At 38.1% G+C, this 27,842-nt stretch overlaps 1 protein-coding gene across 1 annotated transcript in view; it reads right to left on the reverse strand.

Moving 5' to 3' along the window:
* The window catches only part of LOC145664171 (uncharacterized), a 51,126-nt gene that overhangs the window by 12,706 nt on the left and 10,578 nt on the right, over window positions 1–27,842 (reverse strand). Inside the window, exons 2-3 of the mRNA XM_081730581.1 lie at window positions 11,308–11,341; window positions 1,138–1,243 (exon numbers count right to left, since the gene is read on the reverse strand). Coding sequence (XP_081586707.1) covers window positions 1,138–1,243; window positions 11,308–11,341 — 140 coding nt within the window. The remainder of the gene's footprint in view (window positions 1–1,137; window positions 1,244–11,307; window positions 11,342–27,842) is intronic.

The raw sequence follows: 27,842 nt of genomic DNA on the forward strand, positions 1-27,842 counted from the left end.
AAAACAAACGAATTAGGTATTTTACAAACTGTAGTTCTTTTTATTCAAAATACATCCCTTCCGCATCAGTACGCCGTTGAGCACCTTCAACCGATGCTAGCAAAGAGTATTTAATACTTTTTCCGAATCGTCTCAATGACCCTCGTCACGACAGTCTGGACGTGTATAACATTGTCATCAAATGTTCGTTTCAAGGCCAATTTTAATTTTGGGAATAGGAAATAGTCACACTGCGATAAATCAGGCGAATACGGAGGACACTGAAGCACACAGATTTGGTTTTTAATTTTTTTTAAAAAAGTCACGAACTGTGACGGTTCTGTGACATGGTGCATTGACGTGCAATAAAGACCAACTGCCTGGCACTCGATACTCGGGTTTTACGCGAACGATTCACTTCCACAAACGCTTCATAAAACCCAGATAATATTCATCATTAACAGTTTGACCTTGTGGAACCAATTTCCGACGTATAATACCTTTGGAATCGTAAAAACAAATCAACATTGTCTTCTCACACAGTCAAATTCGCATTGAGGGCGATCATTTCACGCACTTGTTCCACCAATTCCTCGTGATTTTTGTTTTTCGGTCTGTCTGGCTTTGGGTCATCTTCCAAGGACCGTTCCGGAATTACGTATACCACTCGAACACACGTGTACGAGATAAGCACTCATCACAATGCACTTGTTTTATCATTTCCAATGTTTGTGTAAATGTTTTACCTAGTCTGAAACAAACTTTAAATTGGCTCTTTGCTCCATCGTGTTTTTGTGACGAGGTGACACCAGATACTCTCACTTTTCTTGCTATAATTTGACACTCCGTTATTAGGTTTTCATGATTGTGGTCTCGTTTTGTTGAACAGATATCCAGCTTTCCGATGATATGTTGCTTCAATAGATTGTGCTAATGGTTATCTGCACAGAAAAAGTCTGTTACTTTTCCGACATACTGTGTACAACAAAGATGTCCAACCTATTAGGTTTGAGGGCTACTCTTCATTTCTAAAATCACTGGCGGCCTACTTATATACCCAACCAACTTACAAACATTCTTACGTCTACGTAACTATATTCTTAATTTTCACTGTATCCATTTATCGACTAGTTAGTGAATAGCCTATTTGTACATTACCTCATGCCTCTCGGAGTACTCCTCTCCTCTATAAATTTTTCTCAATTTTTTCTCGTATTTCTTGAAGATTTTCGACAGTTCCTTCTTGCTTAACTGCTTAGTGGCTCTACAATAATAATAAAAGGAAACCTGTTAATTAAAAGTACTATGCATGCCTTCAATTTGCTTAATAAAGGTAAATACTATTAAATGAACTGATCGGATGCATATCTGTCTAAATTGTCCGATTTTAAACCTTCACCCTTCCTCACATTTGATCCGAATGATTCAAACAGCAGGAGAAAGCCAAAGATCTCTAGTAATGCGCCAAGTTCGCGCGCGCATGTGTGTGGCGTGTACATCACAGTTTCTAAGGTGAACAGTTTGGGGAAGGCTACATTGTAGCATTTTTTCCACGTCAAGTTTTCCGTGACAGATTCAAAAACAGCGCAGGGTAAAAGGATGTGCATTGGAGTCAACGACCATAAAGACCACAATTACTCGACATAAACACCAGACGTTCCAGCACTTCGTTTACTCAGTAAGTGGAGTAGAGAGCCACTGTGTATTGCGGTGCTGCAACCTACGTGGCAAATTAAATCAATCAGGTCTATCGCACGCACAGGGTGCTCACTCTCCTTGAGTCCTCAAGCAACTAAGTCCATCACCCCCAGTCATCTAGCTTTAAAGCTGATGACCGTTGGTGATATCCTCTGATTGGCCGAGGGCTGTTGGAGAATAGAGCTCCCGCTCGTGATAGCCGATCTGCTTTATTATTTTCAGGTTGTACATGAACAATAGTATAAGAATATGTCTTATACAAAATATGAGCTATCATATACAGCATCGGCACACGGCAGATGCGTTTAGACAAACAATAAACTACAGCAAGGTTATCACTAGAGTCCGGATTATATGTAATATAATTTTGCCAAATATGTACATAAATATGTAAGGAAAAAAGCTAATTATATGTAGTGAAATATGTAACATCATTTAGATATGTAATATCAAAATATCGCTAAAATATATGTTTTGCTATATAACGGTTTTTATGCAATTTGAATACTTCATATTGTATTCATATAATAGAAAGTTTTCACAATGTACTTACCAAAACTATTCTTGCATGGGTTTAGAAACATAGCACTAATATATACAGTGCATTTAGTTAAAGCAGTTCGTTGTTTATTTCTAAACAATCACTTGTTGCATGACAGTTTAAGAAATGTTATAATTTTTCTAATATTCAAATACAATCCAAACACTATCTGAGGCACGCACCACGATATATTTTGCGACGTTTTCAAAAGACAGAAAAACGCTTCTTTGACATTACATTTTTATAGGAAGAGAATGACCTTTCTACATCACATGATGTCACTGGGGCATATTTCATAAAATGAATTTTCTCGAGGGAAATATCATTTAGATCTTCTGTAACTTCTCCACGCAGGATTTTACACACACTGAGAAATGTGACGAACCCAGGGTTCCTTTCTAGCACAATCTGGAACTTAGCGGCAACATTCACACCAGCTTCTCCTCGAACAACATCTAACTTGTTTCTCGCATCCTCCAGGACACTCAGGAATTCCTGAAGCAAGAGTCCAGAAGTTTCCAATTTCTTAATGCTCTCCGGAAGCCAATCAAAATTGCTTGTAATGTACGCAAAGACATCTTGAGATCAGAAAACGCAGCTTGCGCTTCACGCACGGAAACTGGACTATCGGCGGGAAAAGAGTCTAGAACGGATTTGACACCCTCAAAATGTTCACTGTAAAATGTCACTGCTTCTAACCAAGTACCCCACCTTGTTAACATCGGCTCGGGAGGGAGGGGTACACTCATGTCCAAAGTAATTGTCGCATATGTATAACTGTCTTCTTGTAAGAATATAATTTGATAATGATTTTGCAGGGTACTTTTAATACTGATACTATGTGTATAGTCGGGAAATGTAAATTTGTAGTAAATTTCATAGGAAAAGAATTATAAATACGAAAATTAGAACGAGCAAAACAAAATGTTGCTAAATGGACAAGAAAGTTTTATTTTCGTTTTATTGTTCTTATTTACTGCTCTTCTCCTTTGACATGAAATTTGCCACGTCAATGATACGTGTCTTTGCCAATTATACACATACTAACATTATAAGAAATACCGGGCGAATTCGTTATCAAATTATATTCCTATAACGACACATTTATAGACCTGCGACAATAATTTTGGATATGAGTGTACATTTGGCAGACGTTCCTTGAAACAGTGGACTCTTTGGGGAGCTTTCAAAAACATCTTTCTTCCACCGAAAAAAAAAATTATTCATGTCAGGGAAGTTGCTTCTTACTTTCTCTGCGACACGTTGAAGTGCATGTGCAGCCCAAGTGAAGTGAATTACGTTGGGAAAAATGAAATCTGTGAGTTTTACGTCCCACGGTTATGCCGGTTAGGCTAAAGGAGACGGTGAAGATGAGAAATGAATGAAATGGTGGAATGAAGAAAGTGGGAGGAAACGGGAGAACCCCGAGAAAACCCACGCACACGGTGTTTGTCCACCACAAAGTTCACTTGGCGGGGGCTGGGACCGAACCCGGGACCCCAAGCACCAGAGGTGAACGCTCTACTGAATTACGTTGGGGTAGAAAACTGAGTGCGTTAGTTACCTGCCTTTAACATATACGCTGCAGAGTCGGTGTACAAAACAAGAACTTTCTCCTCTTCAATACTACGAGGCCACAACACTTTCAGGCCGCCATCATTTACGAAACTTCCCACAGAAGAATGATTGATACATTCAAGCTCCTTGCAGTATATCAAGTAGGATTTGGAGGGCGAGTTGAGATCTAGCTTACCAACTATTAAATTCGCTACAAAGGTCCCAAACTGTCGGTGGTTTCTTCCGCAGCCACCCATATATAGGAATCACCGATGTGAGCACGAATTGCTTCGACACTTTTGTTGTAGCAAGCATCGAGGTAGATTGTAGCAGTGTAGATTCGTCCGGGATATTTCGCTTGCAATACTTCAAGATATCCCGGTATTCTGGCGCTTACATTTTATTCCAAGAAATGTTTGCAGTTACCATTGCACCACATATGTCCGCGAAAAACTCATTCTCCAATGAAGACGTCCTTGTCGCATCTGTATCAAAAGAACTTGTCTGTGACAAGATGATTCCCGTTTCTTTCTCGTGTGAAGTGCGGTTCGTATATGTTGTTCCAATTACGATTTCATGGAGCAACTTATCGTTTTGTCACATATTGTACAATCACTACCTTACCATCGGTTGTAAAAACATCAACTACAGTAACTCACGATTTTAACTTAGATGCTAGCGATGATGCAACCTGTCCATGACGAAATATCAATACACAAAACCTCAATCCCGATAAACACGTCCGCAAGACAACGTGTGTTCGTATAAAGAAATTTTCCAGAGTACGGCTACTTTTGTGCCAGACAGTATGGAGGGATGAAATTGGCAGGGTGACTTTCCTTGAAAGACTGACGGAATGAACTGCCTGAAGCAGTGAAATTTTCAATGACAGATATCTAAAATTAGGTTGACCTTCTGCTCCTTCTCCTTCCTAAAGCTTGGAATGCACTGCAGGACAGGGCAAATTTCTCGGAAATTCTAGTAACATTTCTGCAAGCTGTTTTGTATTGCTTATAACATACACAAGTAGAGAATGGTCAGGAATTACAAGAAACTGCTAAAGTATTTAATTTTATGTAAAATGCTTGAAAATATGTAATATTGAGTAAAATATGTAAAAATATTTAAAATACAACCTACGTATAATGATCTTGTTCATGTGATTCGTGAGGATTTGAACTTTTTTCGGAACTGCATGCAAGGGGAAAATATGTACTTAATATAATCCGGGCTCTAATTAGCACAATATATAACAGGATGTGAGTCTCAATATAACAAAATTGCCAAGGCGGCAGCCAAAAACTCTGTTACAAAAATAGGAAATTCATGAGACCATTCATACATAAAGTACCACCCTCAAAGTTAACCACAATTGTAAATGGGGTGGCATCAACGTAAATAATAGTGTGAAAACTCAGCCGGTGCCATATGGCGCAGCATTCCAAATTCCATCTAGCTCCCTGCTAATCCCATGGACTACAAATGACGATCAATAAACCTGTTCGATCAAATAGACTCTCAGGTAGAACTTAAGAAATGCCCACAATCACCAATAATATGAGTCTGGCAACATAGATTCCAGTTATAATTGTTAAAAAACTTTTCAATTTCGCGGCAACACTAATCCATTTTATAGGATGTTTTTACTGCCGAAAGAGATCTCGTTGCTATCCTTGACGGCATTAAACAAAGATAAGGAAAAGAAGAAGATAAGAAGAACCGAGTTCGAATGACCTCGGTAGACTATACTTTCAATACTTTTTTATATTCTTTTAATCAAAATTTCCTCATATTTTGTGTCCTAACAATCCAATACGGGTATGTTTTCAGTAAAATAGTTTACATTGATCGAGCCCCTGGTGTATAACCACAGTATTTAATGTCACGTCCCGCTATTACGAAATCCTGGCTAAACGAACCAATATACTGGTATGTTTGCCGGCAAAATAGTTTAGAATGGTCAAGCCCCTGGTGTGATAACTACAGTATTTCTACTACAGTGATAACTACATTTTTTTTTTTTTTTTTTTTTTTTTTTTTTTTTTTTTAGATGTGGTAATTCGTAAAGTGCGTGAGTGGTCATCGAGATTCTTTCAACTGTAACTATTAATACTTGTATACAATACTTGGTTCGTTAATTGATTTAGAATTTAAGCGACTCGTTCAGCACCGAGACCTGGACCTAAACCTCAATGTGGGATCTATACTACCATCGAAAATCAAAATCTTCCTCTTGGGGACTTTGCTGAAGTGCAGTTTTGAATTTTTGGGTTAGCGTCTGGTCTCCCGCACCGAATGTTGTATACAATACTGTATCACTCTGTTAGCACAGTTATGATTTGACACATGACTCATAGACAAGATAGCAATGCATCAATCTGTTGCTATGTAATTTATGTCACGCTTAACACTGATAGATATTCATTCGGAACGTATAGTGTCGCCCCAGACCATGGAACTAACAGAGAGTCTTGTTTCTTGGACATGTCTTATATTGATATATGCATTCAAATACCACCTCTACCTGATCTGGCAAAAATAAATAAATAAACTAAGGACATAATTTCGAGAAGTAGACAGCGGATCGAACTAGAACAAGTAAAATGTTTCAATATTGATCTTCAGCTTATTAATTTCAGTATTTTAACTATTTTTTAGATTACCAAAATCAATAAGCTTTAGTATGAATATTGGAACACTTGTTACTATTCTTCAAAGTTTATAATAATATGTATTTTTCATATTTTAATGAGCAGATATAAATCGAAATTTTAATATACATATTTAAAATCACAACAAACAAATTAAAAAAAAAAAAAAAAAAGAGTGTGTGTGTGTGTTTTACAAGTAGCACATGAAAAATTATGTTCAAAGTGTCGTTACTTCTTAGTCCGTTAAGAAAGTTGAAATATTAAGTTGATACGAATGAAATGTCCGTTTGAAGTCTGTGGAAAAACGTACCTCAGTAACACAACAAGTAGAGACTAACATCACATGTCTAACGTCACAAAATCACAAGTAAAAGTCTATATGATTTGTCGAGCAGATCCGATGTAAGCATAATGTGTCTGATTGAGCATGAAAATAAAAATTCAGAGCATTAAAATTTAAGCTGCTATGGACCATAGGAAGCGGAACTACGAAAGAGAAAACTTGGAATGTCGCCGAAATGAGAGAAAGGCAGTAACGACGGTAAAACAGAGTATCTGGCAAAGAGTAAAAGTAAGCAAACCAATATTCCGTTTAAGAAGCATAAGACAACCACAGACAATTCAATATAATCTGTAAGCAACGGAAAGCTGTCCTTAAACGGAAATAGTGTACGAAGCCGGAACAATGAGGTTTGGTGGTAAAGGTTTCCTTGTATTTACTATACATGACTGAAAAAAGGACTGTAAACAAAGCCATCTGATATGTGAGCTATAAAATAAAGAGACGCATGGTGTAATGTTCCATGCTATGGACCACAGGGGGATGAAGTACAGGAACCGTGTGCGAGCGTTGGATGCAAAGGTGCAAAACGGAATAAGTGATAGTAGTTCTGGTAGTAGGAGCGAGTGCGAGCGAATACTGGTGTTTCTCTGTGAACACTCGGGGACGAAGGTCAAGGTAATGTCAATGGAAGCAGAGTGCAGCGTACTTTGGAAGCTGATATATAAACGTGCTCCCATAGTACAGATGATGAGGACAATGAGCGTGATTTCGGCGATGATTCAGTGCTACCAGGAGGAACGATGCTGCTGCCAGAACGGAGTCCACCAGTTGTTGAGCACCAAGAAAAGAGTAGTTCGTCATATGCTCCACCACCACCACCATCACCAAAATATATATTTAAAATCCCCATTACTTAGCCGATGCACAGAAGATCTGAACCAAGTAGCCCAGAGGCACGGGGCCTCCCCAGATGTTTCTCCTGGATTAGCGGTAGACACGTGACTTCGTCTGAAAATCACTACTGTCATGGCACAAAAACGCAAAATTAAAAATAAAACAGTCTTGCAAAAATTTCAAGGACTCACAACGCCTTCCAAACGCAGGTATTCCTTACAAGCACGGCCTAAAAATGCCGACGTGAGTATTTCATCGCAATGAGAACACCATGCATTTATTCACGACAGCATAATACGCATTTGGGCGACTTGATCCACACAACACCTTATCATTCACAGCATCCGAATCATAGATCGAACGCTTTAAAAAAAATTATATATATATATATATATATATATATCTCGCAAGATTACACAAAGTTAGTACGAGAATCGACGTTGATGCCGCAGCTTTACCGGTACAACCACCGTAGATTTTGTTACTAAAATCAAGACTTATTACAAAGCATGAGTTGACTCCAGAGTAGTCAGTCCAGATTCAATACAAAGCTACATTCTAGCAGAACTATTTTCACTTTAGTGCCATGGGTTCAATCGCAGCCACGACGCATTTATATATGATTATACCGGTGATTCGAATAGATGGCACACTGCTTTCACACATGTATATTCCCGTTTCGGAGCCCAGTGATCACCTACTAGCGAGTATGGCCGCTAAATTCTCTAGTGTAAAAACATATGCAAGTAGATTAGTGTTTACCAAACGTGATTTGCAAATCTTCCTGGAGCAAGTCTTGTGGCCCGATTCGAAGTAAAGATTGTGTTTTGTCTTTGGTTGACTCCTGGGTAGTAAACATCTTTACAACGCGACAGTTCCTGATGGTGCTGAGTTTTATGAAAGGCTGATTCCTGCGAAATATACAGGCCTTGTACAACCTGCTGATGTGTTCTCTTTCGACCATTTAAAAACATGGTTAAGTTCATCACCGATACATTGGTCTTATCATACAGCATTAAGTGTGGCAAAGTGAGAGCTTTTTCCATCAGTCATTTGTTCATTAACAGTTTCCCGCAAGGTGATTTAAAACTTTGATCCGTTTTGCGTTCTTCAAATGTGGTTATTCCAGTGAACATCCCGGTCCATTTCAAACACTTTCCGAAGTTTGTTTCGAAACAGGACTTGCAGAGGATAGAAATGTTTAGGTATTAACCACGCATTCATTATGGACCTTCACGTCAATTGCAGCTAAACTGCAACGGATGAGGAATGTTCTGTATTCTTTTCCTTTATTTGTCTTCCCTTGCGTGTGACATTCACGCGTGAATATCATCCACCCTTTTCACCCATGTCTAATAAATTTCCTATTGTCTTTTGTGTTTCTTACGCATTTTCCCGGTATCCAAATTTCTATTTTATAGTGCTATTTCTGACATATCAACTTACTGTTGAGTTGGCAACATTGTGTTCCAGATGGCAACTTTGTTTATGGTCTTTCACAGTTCTTGGTGTCTTTTTTTTATGGTTTGTAGGTTAATTTTGGCTTGTTTACTTTTACTCTTTGCAAGATATTCAGTTTCACGTCATTACCGTATTTTTCTAATTTCAAAGTTTTCCCTTCCCTAGCTCCGCTCCCTATGGTTCACAGCAGCTTAAATTTTATTGATCTTCATATTTCTTTTCTGCTCGATCGAACACCATATGTTTGCATCGGATTTGCGCGACAACTATTGAATCTTTTATTTGTTAGTATACGTCCAGCAAACAGGCTGGGGTCCCCAGGCAGTCAGGAGGCAGTTCGTTGTTGAACAGAGTCGCATGAAAGTGCACTTTGGGAACACAGAACTGTTAGTTTTCTTAAATTCAAAGTGAGACATTATGCACAGCAATCCGCAAAAACATTAACAGTGCACTTGGAACAGGGATGGCAAATGAACGCATCATATGCTGCTGGTTGTCAAATTTTGTTCCAGTGGCACAGTATTGCAAAATTAGTCATGTGGTTTTCGACCAACGTCTTATTCGGTTGAACTCCTCAGGAACACAGTAGAAGCACACATTCGCAAAAGTGTTCGTGCCATTTGAGACAGCTTAGATATACACTTTATCACTGGCGTTCAGTGGTTCCATGCAATCACCGAAATGAAAAAGACGGATTCATGAGTGCTAAGTGAGTCGGCACCGGCCAATAAACATTGTTGTCGGGACGTGGTTACTAAATGGTAGAGTGCTCACCTCTGGTGCATGAGATTCCTCGTTTGATCTCAGCTTCTGCCAAGTGGACTTTGTGGTAGACAAACACCGTGTGCGCGGATATTTTGGAATTCTCCAGTTCTTTCCCACTTTTGTTATTCCATCATCATCCATCTCATCATCACTTTTAGCCTCCGTATTCATCCGTGGGGCGTTAAACTAAAAAAAAAAAAAAAAAATCGCCGCCTGGAGATGTGCACTTCTCTGAGTGTAAGGAATAACCGGAAAAAATTCAGCATCGGATTATTATTTCAGATGAAAAATTAATCTGCTATGACAAACATAGTTTGTCAAGATAATTGCTGGATCGTGACTAACGTGCAGGACGATTTCCTTAACCACCTTTCTACCCATAGAAGGGCTGTTGCTTGTATGGTGATCTATGATGGGACTGATCTATCATGTCTTTCTCTAAAGAAGTGAAACCATCAATGGAAATCGTTACAGTGCTGAATTCTATTAAATGCGCTCCCCGTAAGCATCAGCAATGGTGAACAGAAAAAAATCTTCAGTTTTATGCCGTGTAAACTAAAGGAGAGGGTGATGATTTTAATTTGATTTTGGATTTAACACTCCTTCAAGCAACAACGCTGTGGACCTGTGTCAAGATATGGACCTACAACTTCACGTGAAATCCCAACCACATGAGCCCCCGCTGAGAATCGAATCCGGATCTCCCACGCCAAAGGCGTGTATGTTAACCGCTTAACCACAAAGGAATTCACGGTGATGATGAGAATGCATGAAATGACGGAGTTGAGAATGTAAGAGGAAACGGGAGAACTCCGAGAAATCCCTGGCACACAACATTTATCCACTATAAAGCACACCTAGTGCGAGGTGGGATCGAACCAAAGATCTCATATACCAGAGGTGAATGCTCTACCACTGAGCCACCACGGCCCCCAATGATCAACCATGTTGTCTTTATGTTGTTCGCCCACATGTCACGCAAAGGACAATGTAGACTTTCCATGACTTGGAATATAAAAACCTTCACCCGTTGTATTCCTCCGCTCTCTCTCCTATCACCTTTGCCGACAACTTGATCACTTCTTGGGAAGGCAGACTATTCCTAATTGACGATTCAAATGAGGTTGAGGATTTCTTCGCATCGCATTCTACAAACTTTTTTTTTGCCCCACAGAACCCAATTGTTGGCTAAGCGTTGACAAAAGTGTGTAGTTACAGACAGTGTTTATTTTAATGAACATCGAGTATCGTAGTTGTCATTTCTTTGTCTTTGGAAATGACACACTTGGGGCTACATACAAAATATTTCCAATGACTACATTCAAAAAATAGCACCTTCTTACACACTCATGAAAACACTTAAACAAGATACAAATGTACTCATCAAAGAACGATAATTGATGCTATATACGAGTTACTATGTACATTTCTTGTATTGAAGTCTTTATAGTGTATGATTTTTTTTTTTTTTTACTTACCTTGCATAATCTTCCTCACAATTTTCCAGTGAATCTACGAAACAAAGAACATGCAAACATGAGAAAACAATAAAGAAACTGTAAAAAATATAACTATTAAAATTATTAACTTTTTAAAATTATAAGATGTACAAATTTTTATGAACAATGTATTATTGTATGTACGAGGCGCATGTGAAAAGAGGGCTGGCTTTTTTCTTTTTCTTTTTTTTTTTTTAAACATGAAAATGGCAACACAGACGGTGCCGTGCGGGCGCGTAAGCATGCTCTAGTGTTCTGTACCGCCAACAGAGGTATAATTGTCAGTGTGGAGCTGCGTACGCGAGTTCAAATTGTAGTTGACAATCTGGTTTACCGTAAACTATGTGCAAGGTAGATACCAAACATATTGACAAATACTCACAATGATGAAAGAACGAAAGCTGCCATGCATTTTTGGCCCATTGGGGGAAGAATGGAAATGCCTTGTTCGCTCATAGTGATTGAGGCCGAAACCTTGACATCCTACGCCACTGGGGAGTCGGAGTACCAATCAATACAACTGCGTCACTCCGGTTATCCGAAACCGGAGAAATTCGAGCAAATGCCACCAAGACGCAAAACCACGACAGAAGAATTTTGGGACCGAAAATATATAATCCTCGTGAAATTCCGAGAACCGGGACGAACAGTCTCACAGCATATGTGTACTTTCAAACTATCTTAAATCTCTGACGTACTATTAAAACCGACGAAGAGAAACCTTACCGTCTGGAGTTATTCTGATTTATGACAACACCTACTTACACACAGCTGCTTACTGTTGAAACAATTCAAAAATTCCGATGGGAACTCTTTAATCACCCTCTTTTATATAGCACCAGTCTTGCCAAAAGTGCGACCCCCTCCCCCCACCTCAAAAGATGGCTTTTCTCGCAAAGTTTCATTGACAGTGAAATTTACAAAATAAGTTCTCGACTGGCTTAAGTCTCAGCCAGCAGATGTCAACACAGAGGGTTTACGAAAGCTTGTGCAAGGCTAGCAAAAATGCTTGGAGTTTCATAATGACTAAGCAGAAAAAGCTAATGTATTGATAGTATCAAAATAAAGGTTTTTTCCTTTTAATTTCTTCAGTAAAATAACTAATCGACATTTTTCTTTTTAATATGGACATGCGTCTCTTAAAAAGAATAGATTTCTTATATGATAGAAGCCCGACTACTTTCAGATAATAAATTCAGCATATAATTTAGCATTATCAACTGCCAAGATTGGATACTTCTAATATTAATTAATTAAATAGTACACACTTCTTAGCAAAAATCTTTTCCTTTGTGTGTTTCAAAATACAACAACGAGATTAACTACTTTTTAAACACTGTACTGCATACAACTTTTCAGATTATGTACAGGTGAGTAAATAATGCTTATGTTCATGGCGTCCAAAACTTACCACTAACCTTTAAATATAAATAAATAATAATAATAAAATTTGGTATGCTACTGAAATGGTAAATAAAATACTTCAACTAAAACTATCTAACTCTGTGGTTATGGAAGCCGGAGGCGAGATCTAGCTTAATATTATCCTCCCTCTATGCTTAGGTCTTCCTAATGGACGTTTTCCGATTGGGTTTCCAGTAAAATCTTTGAAAGCGTTCCTATTTTCTTCCATTCTGGCTACACTTGGTAAACGGTATAAATTATGCAGTTCCTCGTTATGAAGTTTCCGCCATTACCCATTCCTGTTCCTCTTGGGGCTGAATATTCTCATCAGGATTTTATTCTCAAATATTTTTAGTCTACGTTCTTCCCTCAGAGTAACCGACCATGTTTTGCAACCATACAGCACAATAGGCATGATTACCGTTTCATACATTTTAAGATTCACATTCCTCGACAGAATTCGCGAAGAAGAGAGATTTTGAACTGAACAATAACAAGAATTCCATGTTTTCAGTCGACATTTAATTTCTTCGTGGATATAATTTTGGTCTGTTAATATTCATCCCATATATTTGAAAGTGTCCATTTTGTCGAAAGTATTATTTGATATTTTGACGCATCAATAACTTGCAGTATTACGATGTCGGCGAATTTCCATGTATTCAGTTTTCTCTGCATTTACTTCAAACCCATCTCCCTGCAACTGTTAAATAAAGTTTCTGAACTTCTTTCTATTGTTCTCCTATCAGACTTACATCATCAGCATACGCCATAACCTGGTGAATATTATTCAAGCTCCAGGTCTGGTTGCTATCTTCGATTTTCCTTATAGCGAACTCCAGAAAAAAGCTGAATAATAATGGCGACAACGCATCTCTCTGTTTCAAGCCATTCTCGACATGAAAGCTCGTGGGCAAGAATTTTCCTACTCGGACTTTATTTTGGGATTCAATTAAACACATCTTAATTAATCTAACTATTCGGTACTCCAAATTCTGTAAGAATGTTGTACAATGTTATCTTCTTAACCGAGTCGTACATCTTTCTGTAATCAATAAATAATTGATCTACCTGGGAATTGTATTCCCACTTCTTTTCGAGTATTTGCCGGGATCAGGTAGATAGTTGATCGATTTGGCCTAAATCTATACTAATAATCTCCCAACAATTTCATCTCCGTATGGGATCAATTTTGCTAATAGAATGTTTGAGTGAATCTTATAGGACGTTGATAGAAGAGAAATGTTTCGGGGTCTATTCATCTGAAGTGGTTGCTCGACCACCTCCGAAAATCATAAAAAATTTGAGTGTGATGAACCTTGTGTAGGAGGTCAATAACACTCTTCACGTTGTCGTATGCACAACTGATCCTGAATGGCGTCCATCTTTGTTGTCGGTGGTGTGCCAATTTTGGCCTTTGCAAGCATATACGAAAACTACAATTACTCAGGACGTACGAATCAGACGAACGAACACCGAACAAAATCGAATGTTTAGAGGAGAGACTGAGGTACACGGAGAATATATACTCTTGCTTCTAAATAAATATGCAGGGTTGCACACCAATACATGAAATCACCAAAAAAAAAAAAAAAAAAAGTACAGAAAATTACACTTTCAAAGGGGTTGTATGTTGGAATGGCATAAAGTGGAGGGGTTCATAAGTTTTGTGCTGAATACTATTGAATGTAAAGAGTCTGTAGAAACATCCCCAGCTACAAAAATTGCATCAAAATCACAATTTCAACTTCTGGACCCCCACAAATCTACAGTTCCAGTAGTATCATAGCTGTGGATATTTCTTCAGACCTTTTTACATGCAATAGTTTGTAGATTGGAGTTGTTGAGTTGATTTTAGTTTAGCGTCCCTTTCAGCAGCGAGGCTATATGAGACGTGGACCTACTGATTAACGTGGAATCCGAACCACATGAGCTCCCGCCGGGAATCGAACCCGCGTCTCCCACGCCAAAAGCGCGTACGCTAACCGCTTAGCCACGAGGAAGCTCTTTGTAGATTGGATTTCAATGACACTTTGCTGATACACTGAATGCCTTAATACCGCAGTCTAGTTAGACGATGAGTGTTGTGGGTGCAAAGGGGAGCTAACTCTCTTTCCCATATAGATGTGGCAATGATCATGGAGCTACGAAGATGGAACAAACGTCACTCGCAAGCTTTTGCACAACTGAACGCAAACGAAAATGGACCTAACTGCTGAACCATGCGTAGTTTGTAAGATCTAGCATGAAAAATATCCAAACATTTAATTTTTTCCGGGCCACGAGCATCGTCACCGCACATGCTTTCTTCGCGTTTTAACCATGTCCTCATTTTTTCTCCATGTAATATCAGTCCTGATTTTTTTTCAATAGTTCATTCGCATACAGAATTATTATTATTATTATTATTATTATTATTATTATTATTATTATTATTTTTTGCCTAAGCAGCAATTATTTAGCACTTTGCCCTTCTGAGATATTACGCCCCACAGTGCCAGATAACTGTGGATATTTCTACAGACTCTTTTTATATGCAATAGTATTCAGCACAAAACTTATGAACCCTCCACTTTATGCCATTCCAACATACAGCCCCTGTAAACGTGTAATTTTCTGTACTATTTCTGGTGATTTCACGTATTAGTTTGCAATTCTGCATATTTGTTTAGAAGTAAGAGCATATTCTCCGTGTACCTCAGTCTCTCCTCTAAACATTCGTTTTTGTTTGGTGTTCGTATGATTCGTACGTCCTGAGCAATTGTAGTTTTCGTACACGCTTGCAAATGCAAAAATTGGTACTCCACAGACAACAAAGATGGCCGCCATTCAGGAATATTTGTTTATACGACAACGTGAATAGTTTATTGACATTCTCCTACACAAGGTTCATCACACTCAATCTTTTATAATTTTCGGAGATGGTCGAACAACCTACTCTGGACCGCTTCGTATGAATTGACCCCTCGGTAGTATTACAATCAGTTTCGTCGCCTTTCTTGTGAACTGGAAAAATGATTGATCTTTTCCACTCTTGTGGCAATTCCTCCTTGTTTCCAGACAAGGAGAATCAGTTTGTGTATTTTGTTCCACAATTTTATCTTTCCAGCTAAAATTAACTCGGCCGGAATTTCGTCTACAGGTTAAAGGGGTGTTGTACCATTTTTCCATCAAAGCAGCTGCAAGATGTTGTAGAGACGACGGTGGTGGGCAGCGGGCTCGCATCTTGGTCTCCAAAACTGACCACAAGGGCTCAATGATATTGAGGTCTGGCGATTGTGGAGGTTATGGCAGATGTGACACTTCATTCTTGTTATTATGATAAAAAGACCTTGTGTCCATCTTAAACACAAACTAAATACACTTTTCTTGATGAAGAAGCAAGGATACCGAAGATGAAAGGTTTTCCTAAAATTCATAAGAAGGAAGTAAAACTGAGACCTGTTTTAGAATGTAGGAGTAATTTCATTGAAGCATTGGAGAAAAAGATTAAAAAGATTGCAGAAGCTCTCAGAGGAATTCAGGATAGCAAGAGGGTAGTTAATTCAATAGAAGTGAAAGAATTGATAAAAGGTTTAGGAACCAGAAAAGAAAGGACTGTTATGTTTAGTGCGGACGTAAAAAGTACGTTCCCCAGCCTCAAGAGAGAAGTTCTAAGAGTAGTGGACAAGGTGATGAAGGACAGAAAAATTGAAAACTGGGATGAGAAAATGAAAAAAGCTTTAAGGTTTGTGTGGGACAATAGTTTCTGCAAGATAAGTGATAGGATAGTGAAAATGAAAGATAGGTTGAGCATTGGATCATGTATAAGCCCAGTAATAGCAGATCTGGTAATAAATGAATGGGAGAAAACAGTGATGGAAAAAGGTGGTGATAAATTATTATTGTTTTGTAGGTATGTGGATGATTGTTTTGGAGTATGGAAAGGAACTAGAAGGCAATTAGAAAAATTTATTGGAGAATTGAATGATGAAAGGAAAGGTATCATGTTAGAGGAGAAAATAGAAAAAGAAGGTGTAATAAATTTCTTAGATATCAAAGTAATGAGAACAAAGGAAGGAAATTTTATAACATCGTGGTTCCAAAAAGAATGTGCAGCAGAAGTTTACTGAAATAAATGAAGAAGGAAGTGATATACTTCCGAAACTGTAACATTTCTAGTTAATTTATGATAAAGATTATAGACAGCCTTGTAAGAAAGTTGTATTTAGTCTGTGTTCATTCTTGTGTTCATCAAACCAGTCCTGGACGATGTGAGCTGGATGAACAGGAGTTCTATCATCTTGAAACACGGCATAACCATCTGGAAACAAAGTTTGCACCATAGGATGCAGCTGGTCACTCAAAATGGTTACGTAATCCTTGGCAATGATATGTCCATGATGATGATGGGTCCGCCAGAATACCAAGATATAGCTGCCCAAATCTTCACTGAACCACCGCTATGCTTCCTCTTGGTAGCAGTCTGTATCGTACGCTTGTATCGGCATTCTCCATATGTAAACTCGACCAACAGTTGGAAACAATTTAAAGGAAGATTCATCCGACCAGACGGCAGTCTTTCACTGTTCCATTGTAGAGTTTTTATGGGCGTTGCACTACTGTCTCCGTATAACAGTCATGAGTGGTTTGGGAATTGCAGATCTACAATAAATACTCTGCTTGTGCAGTTCTCTTCTGACTGTTTAGACGCTAATAGGCTTTGTAAGAACTGTATTCAGCTCAGCTGTGACTTTTGGCGCCATCGTGATCTGCTTGGTCACAATCTTACCCAATGTACGTCTATCTATATCACGCAACACACACTTGCGTCCACGCTGGTGCTTCGCTCATGTGTTTTTTCCGGAACACTCGTAGGCAGTCAGGATCTTCGAGACTGTGGTTCTTGATTCACCATTCCATTACTTTCGTCACGGAAGCTCACACGCGTGCCCACAGTTTGTCCTCAACTCAGACATGATTCACGATAATCTGCACGGACCGGTCGCTAAACTGTAACTGGCCCATCTGTTCGATTGGCCAGGTTGTTTACTTCACAGGATATGCCAATGACCACAACGACACCTACCATTCAGACGCAAATCGTGTTTGAAATGGCTATCTTTTTTATACCCTGTATATATGTATGGAACAGAACTGGGAAGAAAATAGAACAATTTAAGACCAAAGCAATCCAGTATAAATGGTGTAGTGAGGGGACGACAAATCATCAAGAAACTGTAACAATGATTCGCATCAGAGCTAATCTCCTTTCTCCTAGTAGAGTAATTCTTCTAGTAGTGAGCAGGTGCTTACAACATATAGCATATCTGAACCAGTTTTCCACTTCACTGAGTGAAAGGGGCATCCACCTCGCTGCAACTTTGTGTAGGTGCAAATCTTCCTATAAGATCAATCACGGTGTGTTTGTCAACACCCGTGTCTGACTGTAACTTAAGCTCTGTCCACCTTATGTCGACTTCCATACAGTGTGCAATTACTGAATGTCACACATTCATCCTCACATTTGCAAGTTGTCCTACCCACTGCTTGTCGCTCGTTCTTTCGCGCCTTATGTTATGGTTGTTATTGATGGTGCTGTGGATGAATAATCACTGGAAGTGATTGTGCAATCAACATGGATAAAGTATAGAATCGGAACATAGATAATTATTATGAAAATTTTTGAAGAAACATGCAATGTTTTGTATATGGAACTGCCTGTAAAAACCTGTCAGATTTTGACAGGCATTATACAGGCGGCTGTTTCGGCGAAAACACATGTAAAGAAAATATTACAGGCACATTGTCTTCAAGTATATGCATGTCGATATGCATATACGCATATAAGTCGATATGCGTATATAAGTCGAAATGCATGTCGAAAAAGCATTAAACTTCTGTTGGAAATTTTTCACGGAAACACGCGTTGTACAGAGGCTGTACATTAAAATGAGAACATGCAATGTACACGTAGTCACTCACATGCAAGTAAATGGAGGAAATATGTGCATCTAAAGTACCTTGAATGGGTTGTCGAAAACATTCGCAATATAGTACGAATGAAAAGTACAATGAAGGTGCCTCTTTATCAACATGTAATATACATGTGTGACATTCGCATTACATATAAATACCATGTATGAGCGTATAGCATGGAAAACGCTTGAAGTAGAATATGTTATTTTACATTTATCATTTTCGTGTACATGCGACTCCCCTACGTTTAGTGTACAGGCAATGTACAGGTGAACGGGAACATGCAATGATTATGTTTGCCAATAAATTGATTAAACAGATATGTGTGGTGAACAGGGTGGATTGGAGCAAAACATTCACGTTATAGGCATAGGAGACATGCAATATTCAGGTACAAGTCTCCAATTCGATATTCGCTATGCAAGGTCCTGATACATGTATAATACATGGGATTGCAACTCAATAGATTGCCTGTATTATCTCCGTGTACATGCGAAGTGTGCACCCACCTACGTGCAATATACAGGCAATGTGCAGGTAAACGGAAAATGCAATTATCATGATTGCCAATAAATGGGTTAAACAGGTGCATGCAATGAACAAGGCTGATTGGAGTTAATGTAGAAAACATGTAATATTCAGGCACCACGTCTCCAGTTTGTCATGCACATATGCAAGGTCCTGACAAGTATAGTATTTAATGCGATGTACTTTACATGTATATTCCGCTAACACGCCCACTAATTCGCTAACACCTGTATTTCACATGTATTTAACATGTCAATTACATTTTTATGAAATGAAAAGCAGCTGTCGTCAGATCCTCATGAGGTGACGTATAAGTCAATTACATGGATTATGCCGGCTACGTACACTCAACCACAAAAGTATATCCCCCCTAAGCGCTCTAATTCCATTACTTGGGGTACAGGTAATTTGCAGTTGTGAGAACGCCTAGACAGATGCAACCCAACTTACACGTAACTTTTCTCGGCACTGACAGCAGTTGGTAGCCCTGATCCAGGTGTTTATCCAGGTAAAATTGTAAAGTATGTGGTTAACGAAACAGTTCGCCATTCTAAGATGAATCTCTATGGTTCGGATCGAATTTTCCAAAGAACACCATATATTTATCTTAATATTGCTGTGTATGTAATGTATTATTTCTTTATATACTGTATGTTTAGAGAAATAAAAATACTGACCACGCATGAATCAGAAAATGCTTGAAAGTAGCTGAAAATATCCAATCTAGAACAACTGCTGGAAATAGGTTAGTAAATATTGCCTTCATTGAGAGATCTTCTTCAATTCTCCTCATTCCAACATCTTTTTCTTTCTGAAGGAGAGAAGATCTTTCTTGTCACACTGAGTATGTATTGAAATTGAAACATTTGAAAAAGTTTCAACCTGGCCGGGATTCAAACCCGGGCCGGCCGAACAGAAGTTCAATACGCTAACCACTTACCTACCGTGTCACTTAATCTTTTATTTGAACTTTTAGCTAGTTAAAATCATTGCATGTAAGACTATACAAACTACTAATGCTCGTATGAGAAGACGTTCCTTATGAGTGTCACAATGACTTACTCGAGATTTCCTTCTTTAACTCAAAAGCAAGTTATATAGACCTTCGTCAACGAGGAAAATATTACGAAACGTTCTTCAAGTTGAGGCTACCTCATCGTTTTTAAATGCTCCCGATTTACATTACAATATTGTTCCTCATCATAACTTCTAATTTTCAAAGAAGAGCCGGCAGCATTTACGCCGATCCCAAGAGTTTCAGTATTCGCGCGCTACCCTAGCCAGCTGCTTGAAGTTGATCATGTAAAACGTACAGAACAATTTGAGCAAGAGAACAGAACCTAACCAACCCCTGCGGGGCTTCTAACCCGTTCCTACTACTACTACTACTATTATTATTATTACTTTACTATGGATCCGTATAGTAAAACTGCAAGCTTATTTTAATAAAAAAAGTGTTATGAAAATTTAAAAAATCCTGGGGCAAGGTTTGAACCAACGCCAAAAACTATTTTCATTACTAGAACGTTGCCTTAGAACACTAGGCCACGAGGGCCGACAGCAGCTGGCCTTAATTTCCGCTATATGTAGGTTATGACTCTTGATGTCCTATCTGTATCGGCCAATAAGATCAGAGGATATCTGAAATTCTTGGAATCTCCCGCACAACAAGGTCTGCGGGGTCGTTACGCCTCTGGGCCCGTTCCATAGACGACAAATTAATTAAGGAGACAATATTGACAAATCTGACAATAATATACGAATATGAGTGATTTCATTTCAAATCATCCAGGGTGATCCACACGACTGTCTCAGATTTAGTTTATTTTTTAAAATAAGAAACTACATACAAAATCATTAGACCCATATTTTTTCTTTTTGCTGAAATTTTTTTCTTTTCGATATACAGCCTTCCAAAATGGCTGCCCTCCTCTCGGAATGCTCGAAAAACTGAAAAATATGTCAAATTAAAAATTTTATTGTAGAGAAACGAATGTACTTCGTAACATAATCGCAATAGCAGGAAGAGTATAAAGTTGTATGTTTCGGTCGAGGGGCAAAATTCGTCTCTATTGGTCCAATAGTAATCGCGCAATTCGTTCGCAATGTTGTCAACTTTGGTGATTTTTTTTTTAACTTCAAACATTTTTTTCTGTCCTCACGAGCAATATCAACCATTGCTTCTAGCATCGAAATCTACTCCATAAGGTCTCTTGAAAATGTAAAGGACTTACGTTTCTGATTATTACATCCCACGTTATAGCATGATGAAAAGCTGAAAATTTCATTAAGACGCCATGTTCGGACGCCATTTTCTCAAAAACTCGACATTTTAAAAATCTGAATTTTTTACATGTATTGGAGAAGTACCTAAGTATTTAATATCCGTTAACCGTTCATGCGGCTGCAGCCCCTAGCATTCGCAATTAATTATTGAAATTTCGATTTTTGTACTTGAAATGAAATATTTCCTATGGGCATTTAGATCCTATACACAAGGCGAATTGAAAGGGAGTATGAAAATTTTGAAAGATAAATCGTGACATCAGATCGAGTAGAAAAATTCCTATAAACATAAGTCGAATTCCACTTCGTTTTCGAGTTACAGGGTTTCCAACTCGGGAACAAAATCGGCTCGGGACAATGAAAAATATATATTTCGCGTTAAATCAGAAGCTATGTGCTAAAGCTTTGATAAAGTTCAGAAAGTTGATTTGTATCAATATGATTATTTTTACGTGCGTTGCAATTCGGTTGGCAGTGCTGCCAACTTGGTAGAACTTTGTTTTGAAATGACACTACGTGGATTTTATTTGATATTTCGTATTCATTAATGACTGTAAACATCACATGAAGCACAATTTTCCCTACATCACCAGTTTTCGAAAACTTACATATATTTCATTAAAAGGTTTTATCTCTTGCGCTATTGATAGTTTGTGTGATTCAGTGTCCTGAATATCGTCCTAGTGTTCTCTGGAACCATGTAAATTGTTTTCACTGGTAACATAACATTGTAGTGCACTAGTTAAGTGATTTTGTGAATAACAATGGGGAAGTCCTATTGCAGTAAGGACCGTATTAAATGTGTAGATTATTCTAAAAGCCATAAGAGGATTGTGCATTGAAACAATTCTAGACAAAAATTTTATCTTGCGGTAAAATATATGGTTTGCGTACAGCGTGTCTGCCCAAACGTACTATTAGGGGAGGATGATTATTTGTGTCCTGTACACAACGCAATTTGAAAGGCAGTATTAAAGATTTTGAGAGGTGAATCCTTCACCGTAGTCTAGGTTTTACCGATAACGGCTGTTTTTAATGGCGACATATTCATGTTTAGCATATTAACTGTCTGTTTAATGGTTTCCAAATCTACATTCAGAGGAACAAATTCTTTATCTTGCTGGTGCATAATTTCAATTTCCACCTTTTTTCGTGATCACCAATATCTCATACACATTCACGTTACTCACGGTAAATATTCAAAGCACCCTTTACACAAATAATCATCCTCTCCTAATACTACGTTTTGGCAGACGCGCTGTACGCAGTACATATATTTTACCGCAATAATCAACACATTTAATACGGTCTTACTGTAATAGGGCTTCTCCATTGTTATTCAAACACTGTAACTAGTGCACTACAATATTATGTTACCAGTGAAAACAATTATGATAGTTCCAGAGAACACTAGGACGATGTTCACGACACTGAATCACGTAATAAACTGTTTCGTGGTTGCAGCAGAACTTCTTGAACAAGTTCGAACTTGATGCGTGGAGTTACGAGAGGTTTTGCAATAATAAAAGATAAATTTTCTTCTTCTTATTATTATTATTACAACTTACACAGACGTAGTTCTTATTCGACATTTTGGTTTTACTAATGATGGCAATCATCAAGTGAAATTCACACTTAATGTTGGAAACTATCAATAACGCACGAGATAAAATGAAATACATGTATTTAATGAAATACATGTAAGTTTTCGAAAACTGTGGTGATGTGGGGAAAATTGTGCTTCATGTGATGTTTACAATCATTAATGAATACGAAATATAAAATAAAAACCACGTAGTGTCATTTGGAAACATAGAAAAGTTCTACCAAGTTGGCAACGCTGCCAACCGAATTGCAACGCACGTAAAAATCATCATATTGATACAAATCAACTTTCTAAACTTCATCATAACTTTAACACATAGTTCTAATTTAACGCGAAATTTATATTTTATTTTCCATTGTCGCGAGCCGATTTTGGGTCCCTGGATTGGAAACCCTGTAACTCGAAAACGAAGTGGAATTCGATTCATGTTTATAGGAACTTTTCTACTCGATCTGATGTCACGATTCATCCCTCAAAATGTTCATTCAAATCGCCTTGTGTATAGGACCTAAATACCCATAGGAAATATTTACATTTCAAGTACAAAAATCGAAATTTCAACAATTAATTGTGAATGTTAGGGGCTGTAGCCGCATGAACGGTTAACGGATATTAAATACTTAGGTACTTCTCCAATTCATGTAAAAAAATTCAGATTTTTAAAAGGTAGGGTTTTTGAGAAAATGGCGTCCAAACATGACGTCTTAATGAAATTTTCAGCTTTTCATTATGCTATAACGTGGGATGTAATAATCACAAACGTAAGTCCTTTACATTTTCAAGAGACCTTATGGAGTAATTTCGATGCTAGAAGCAGATGGTTGATATTGCTCGTGAGGACAGAAAAAATGTTTGAAGTTAGCAAAAATTTCACCAAAGTTGGCAACATTGCGAGTGAATTGCGCGATTCCTATTGGACCAATAGACGAATTTTGTCCCTCCACCGAAACATACAACTTTATACTCTTCCTGCTATTGCGATTATGTTACTAAGTATACTCGTTTCTCTACAACAGAACTTTTAATTTGACATGTTTTTCAGTTTTTCGAGCAATCCGAGAGGAGGGCAGCCATTTTGGAAGGCTTTATATCGAAGGAAATTTTTTTTTTCAGCAAAAAGAAAAAAATATGGGTCTAATAATATTGCATGTAGATCCCGTATAAAAATATAAATGAAATCTGAGACTATGATGGGGACCAATTGTGGTTTCCCTGGACGATTTGAAATGGAATCGGTCATATATATTTAGTGCCCCTAATAGTAGACTTTTTTTTTTAATGAAATGGGCCCACGACTCATTATTTTTCTATTTACCTTCAGTGTGATGTTCTGTTTATGTAATGTAGTGAACCTGTTTGATGCTTCATTTATAATTTCATTTTCGTACCGTATATGGAGTAAGATAATTTTGTCTTAAAATGGGAACCTCTCAAACGGCGGGGAGCTTTCTTGGGGTGGCAGTGACCCCCTGCCCCCACAAGTTACGGCCCTGCGTAGTGACAATCATTTGTTTTTAATTGGAAGGTATTGTTTACATAATTGATTTTGTAATTCTGTTATTCCTTTATTATTATTATTATTATTATTATTATTATTATTATTATTATTATTATTATTATTATTATTATTATTATTGCAAAGTCGAGACTTCACTACATATTTTATATTTTATGAATTTTCTGATTGGATTTCAAGTCTTTTTGTTGAATAATCAACACACTCCACTTTAGGGAGTTTGGAGGAGGGAAAATATTATCCTGTTGCTTTTCATTTGTTTACTTGCATGCTACACCAAGCCTGGATACTAAATTTCACCTTTCTAAAATATATCTACGGGAAGAACCCTAAAGGTTGTGATGATCATAAGAGAATAAGTGAATAAGTGATTAGATCAATGAACTTTGCGTATTAACAACATTTAAAGTATCAGGTTGTCAGGAAAGTCACGACGTATTTCGGTAAAATGTGACAAATGATGGTTTGTGGATATACTAGAATTATTCGGATTATGCAATAGTTTGTCATGAATAGCTAAGATGTTGAGCGTTTTGTGTAGTAATATTGCTCTTTGGTTTGGTTTTACAGATTTGATCAGAGATGCCGTGGGTCAATGAAAATTTGACCCACCACCCACCGCGACCTACTCTGACCCATGATCCACCTCCCACCTTGGCCCACTCTGACCCACTACCCACCATGATCCACTCCGACTCAACACCCACCATGAACCACTGACCCACCAAACACATAGTCATCAACTCTGACACATGATCCACGTCCTCCTTTCTGCCGACTAAAGAGTTTATACTTGTAATAAAACCAGTTGTCAAATTTTAACTAATCGGAGTTTGAATTTCTACGGTCAATCCCTCAAGCACCGCTCTGTTACAATAATAATGGATCTGCCCTTTACGATATAAAATGGTAAAGTGTTTGTCATGGGCAAAATTACGATGAATTTCAATTAAATTATCATGGTCTAATTATTTCCTTGTTGAATTATCGATACTTTTCAGTGGAAAAACGGATGGAATTTTAAAGTCCCAAATCAAGGTACGTAGACCAACATACAAAAGGTTACATTACAAATTTTAGATCTATTTTTCTCACAACTTTATGGGTTGATTGCCCTGTGCTCTAAGCGCTCCATATAATAAACAAGCTTCAGCAATTATTATAAAGCGCATTGTAAGCACATATGGATATATGATGCGAAGCACTGTGTTTTTTGTTGAGTTGAGTTCAGTTGATTTTGAGTTTAACGTCCCTTTCAGCAGCGAGGCTATATGAAACACTGACCTAGCCCACGCTGTAAATGTCGCCAACACCAAGTGGTCCACTTGCGGGCAAACGTCGATCGTCAATATAGAGACGAATCGAAGGATTGCCGCTAGTGTCCCACTGCCGGCAGGGTTTCGTCAAGTCCAAACAGATATCTCGCGTCGGGGTGTTGAAGTTACCACCGCGTAACAGCGAGGACTTCGTTTTGGTCCGCGCTTCTTCGATTCGTCGCGGAGAATCGCGAAGGGACCAACACGGACTATCGTCAGTCATGTGCATGCGGTTATTATTATATATTATTTTTTCCTGACGAATTGTTCCTAAAGTGAGCTCCGGGGGTCAAGAATAACCTCTGCCTCAATATTATGAAGTGAAAAATCTAGAGTGCGATAATTGTATGAATTTAGATGGCAACTGTCGTCGGTCATTAGAAAGTGAGTATGGGAGAACTATGAAATAAAGTAAATAAACACGCGTCACTTTGTTATAAAATTACATGGCGAACGCATTTTATCTTATCCCAAACAGTTATCGTCTCATATATATCGGGTGTTGCAAAATAAGTGTTACAACTCTTGGGACGTGTCTCCTGCCACTGAGACAAGAAGAAAAGTTCTTTTGAACTTTCGGCTATCGGACGTAGTTTCGGATCTACAAGGTTCCGAAAGCGTGGGAAAATGACTTTCGGACGCCAATAGTTCGGAAACTATCCAACGTAAAGAAGGCGGGTAAAAAATTCACTGAAGAAGTCATATCTGCTGTATTGAATTTTGTATGTTTCACAATCCTACCATGCACGTGCAAGGGGGTACCCAAAGGAACGTAGGGAGTCCCGGATAATCTGCCAAATGAAAATTGGTCTAAATGGATACGAATTGATAGGGTTTCTACCAGGTAACAATAATTCGTTTGTATTAAGTCGATATCTGGAACAAATACAAAATGGCGAACACCTTCATGCCCGTTGTGTGTGCAGTGACGTTCTGAGTATTAAGTGTAGCGAATTTGTTCTCAAATGCTTTAGAAAAACATCTGGAGTGTTGGTAGAGAACAACAGATGAAGCAGGGTGATTCACATGTGTGGAAACTCGTAACGAAAAATGTTCAGAAATGCACTCATACTGAGTAAACGTGAGTTCAAAGCGTCGGAAATGTAAGGAATAGCATCAAGAGCATGAAAGCCATTGCCGATTCACCAATAATATTCCATCAATCCGAAGGAATATGATGTGTAAGGTTGCATACCAATAAGGATGCAACAACTGAGGGCAAGTTGAAATTGTGCAAGGGGACTCACAAAGAAATTGGGTAAACTAAATGAATAACACTAGTAGTATGGGCCAAAAATGAGTTCCAAGGAATTGTTCCTAGCTGTGCACAAATTGCAAATAGTGGTAGAACTTACAATAGGGATCGCTAGTCACGAGAATGATCCTATTTAAGATGTCACCTCACCTTTCTACTTAGAAGAAGGGCGAAACAAAATGCATTACTATTATCAGCTATCAAGTCTTTATATTCCATTTCTTGTTGTCATAAAATGATAATTCTATCTGTAAATCCATAAATGTAATAATATTGTAAAGTGCCCAAAATCCTTACATGTATTTTGTAAATTTATTTTGTTTATTATAAAACAAGGAAGCGATATTCAAACTGTTTAGGAAAATAAAAACAGATATCGTAGGCATCACACCACAATTATAGGAAGTTTTCCTATACGGAAATAAGGCATTTCATAAGGAGACCTGAGCTAAGCTCTACGCTACAACCAGGAAGCACCTGAATCCCGGAAAGGGGTTGTGCTGGTTGAGGACGAAGAGTAGACTGGGTAGTTGTAATTAAGATCGCATAGTGAAAAGACGTCGACTGGAGATTATCAAAGCTGAACTACCTCTGAGTATTACCTCTATTTACGATGTTGGATAGTCATAATAGTTGTTTCTGTGC

The sequence above is a fragment of the Thermobia domestica genome, chromosome 11, assembly GCF_964235325.1.
Source record: "Thermobia domestica chromosome 11, izTheDome1.hap1.1, whole genome shotgun sequence".
Classification (NCBI taxonomy): Eukaryota; Metazoa; Arthropoda; class Insecta; order Zygentoma; family Lepismatidae; genus Thermobia; species Thermobia domestica.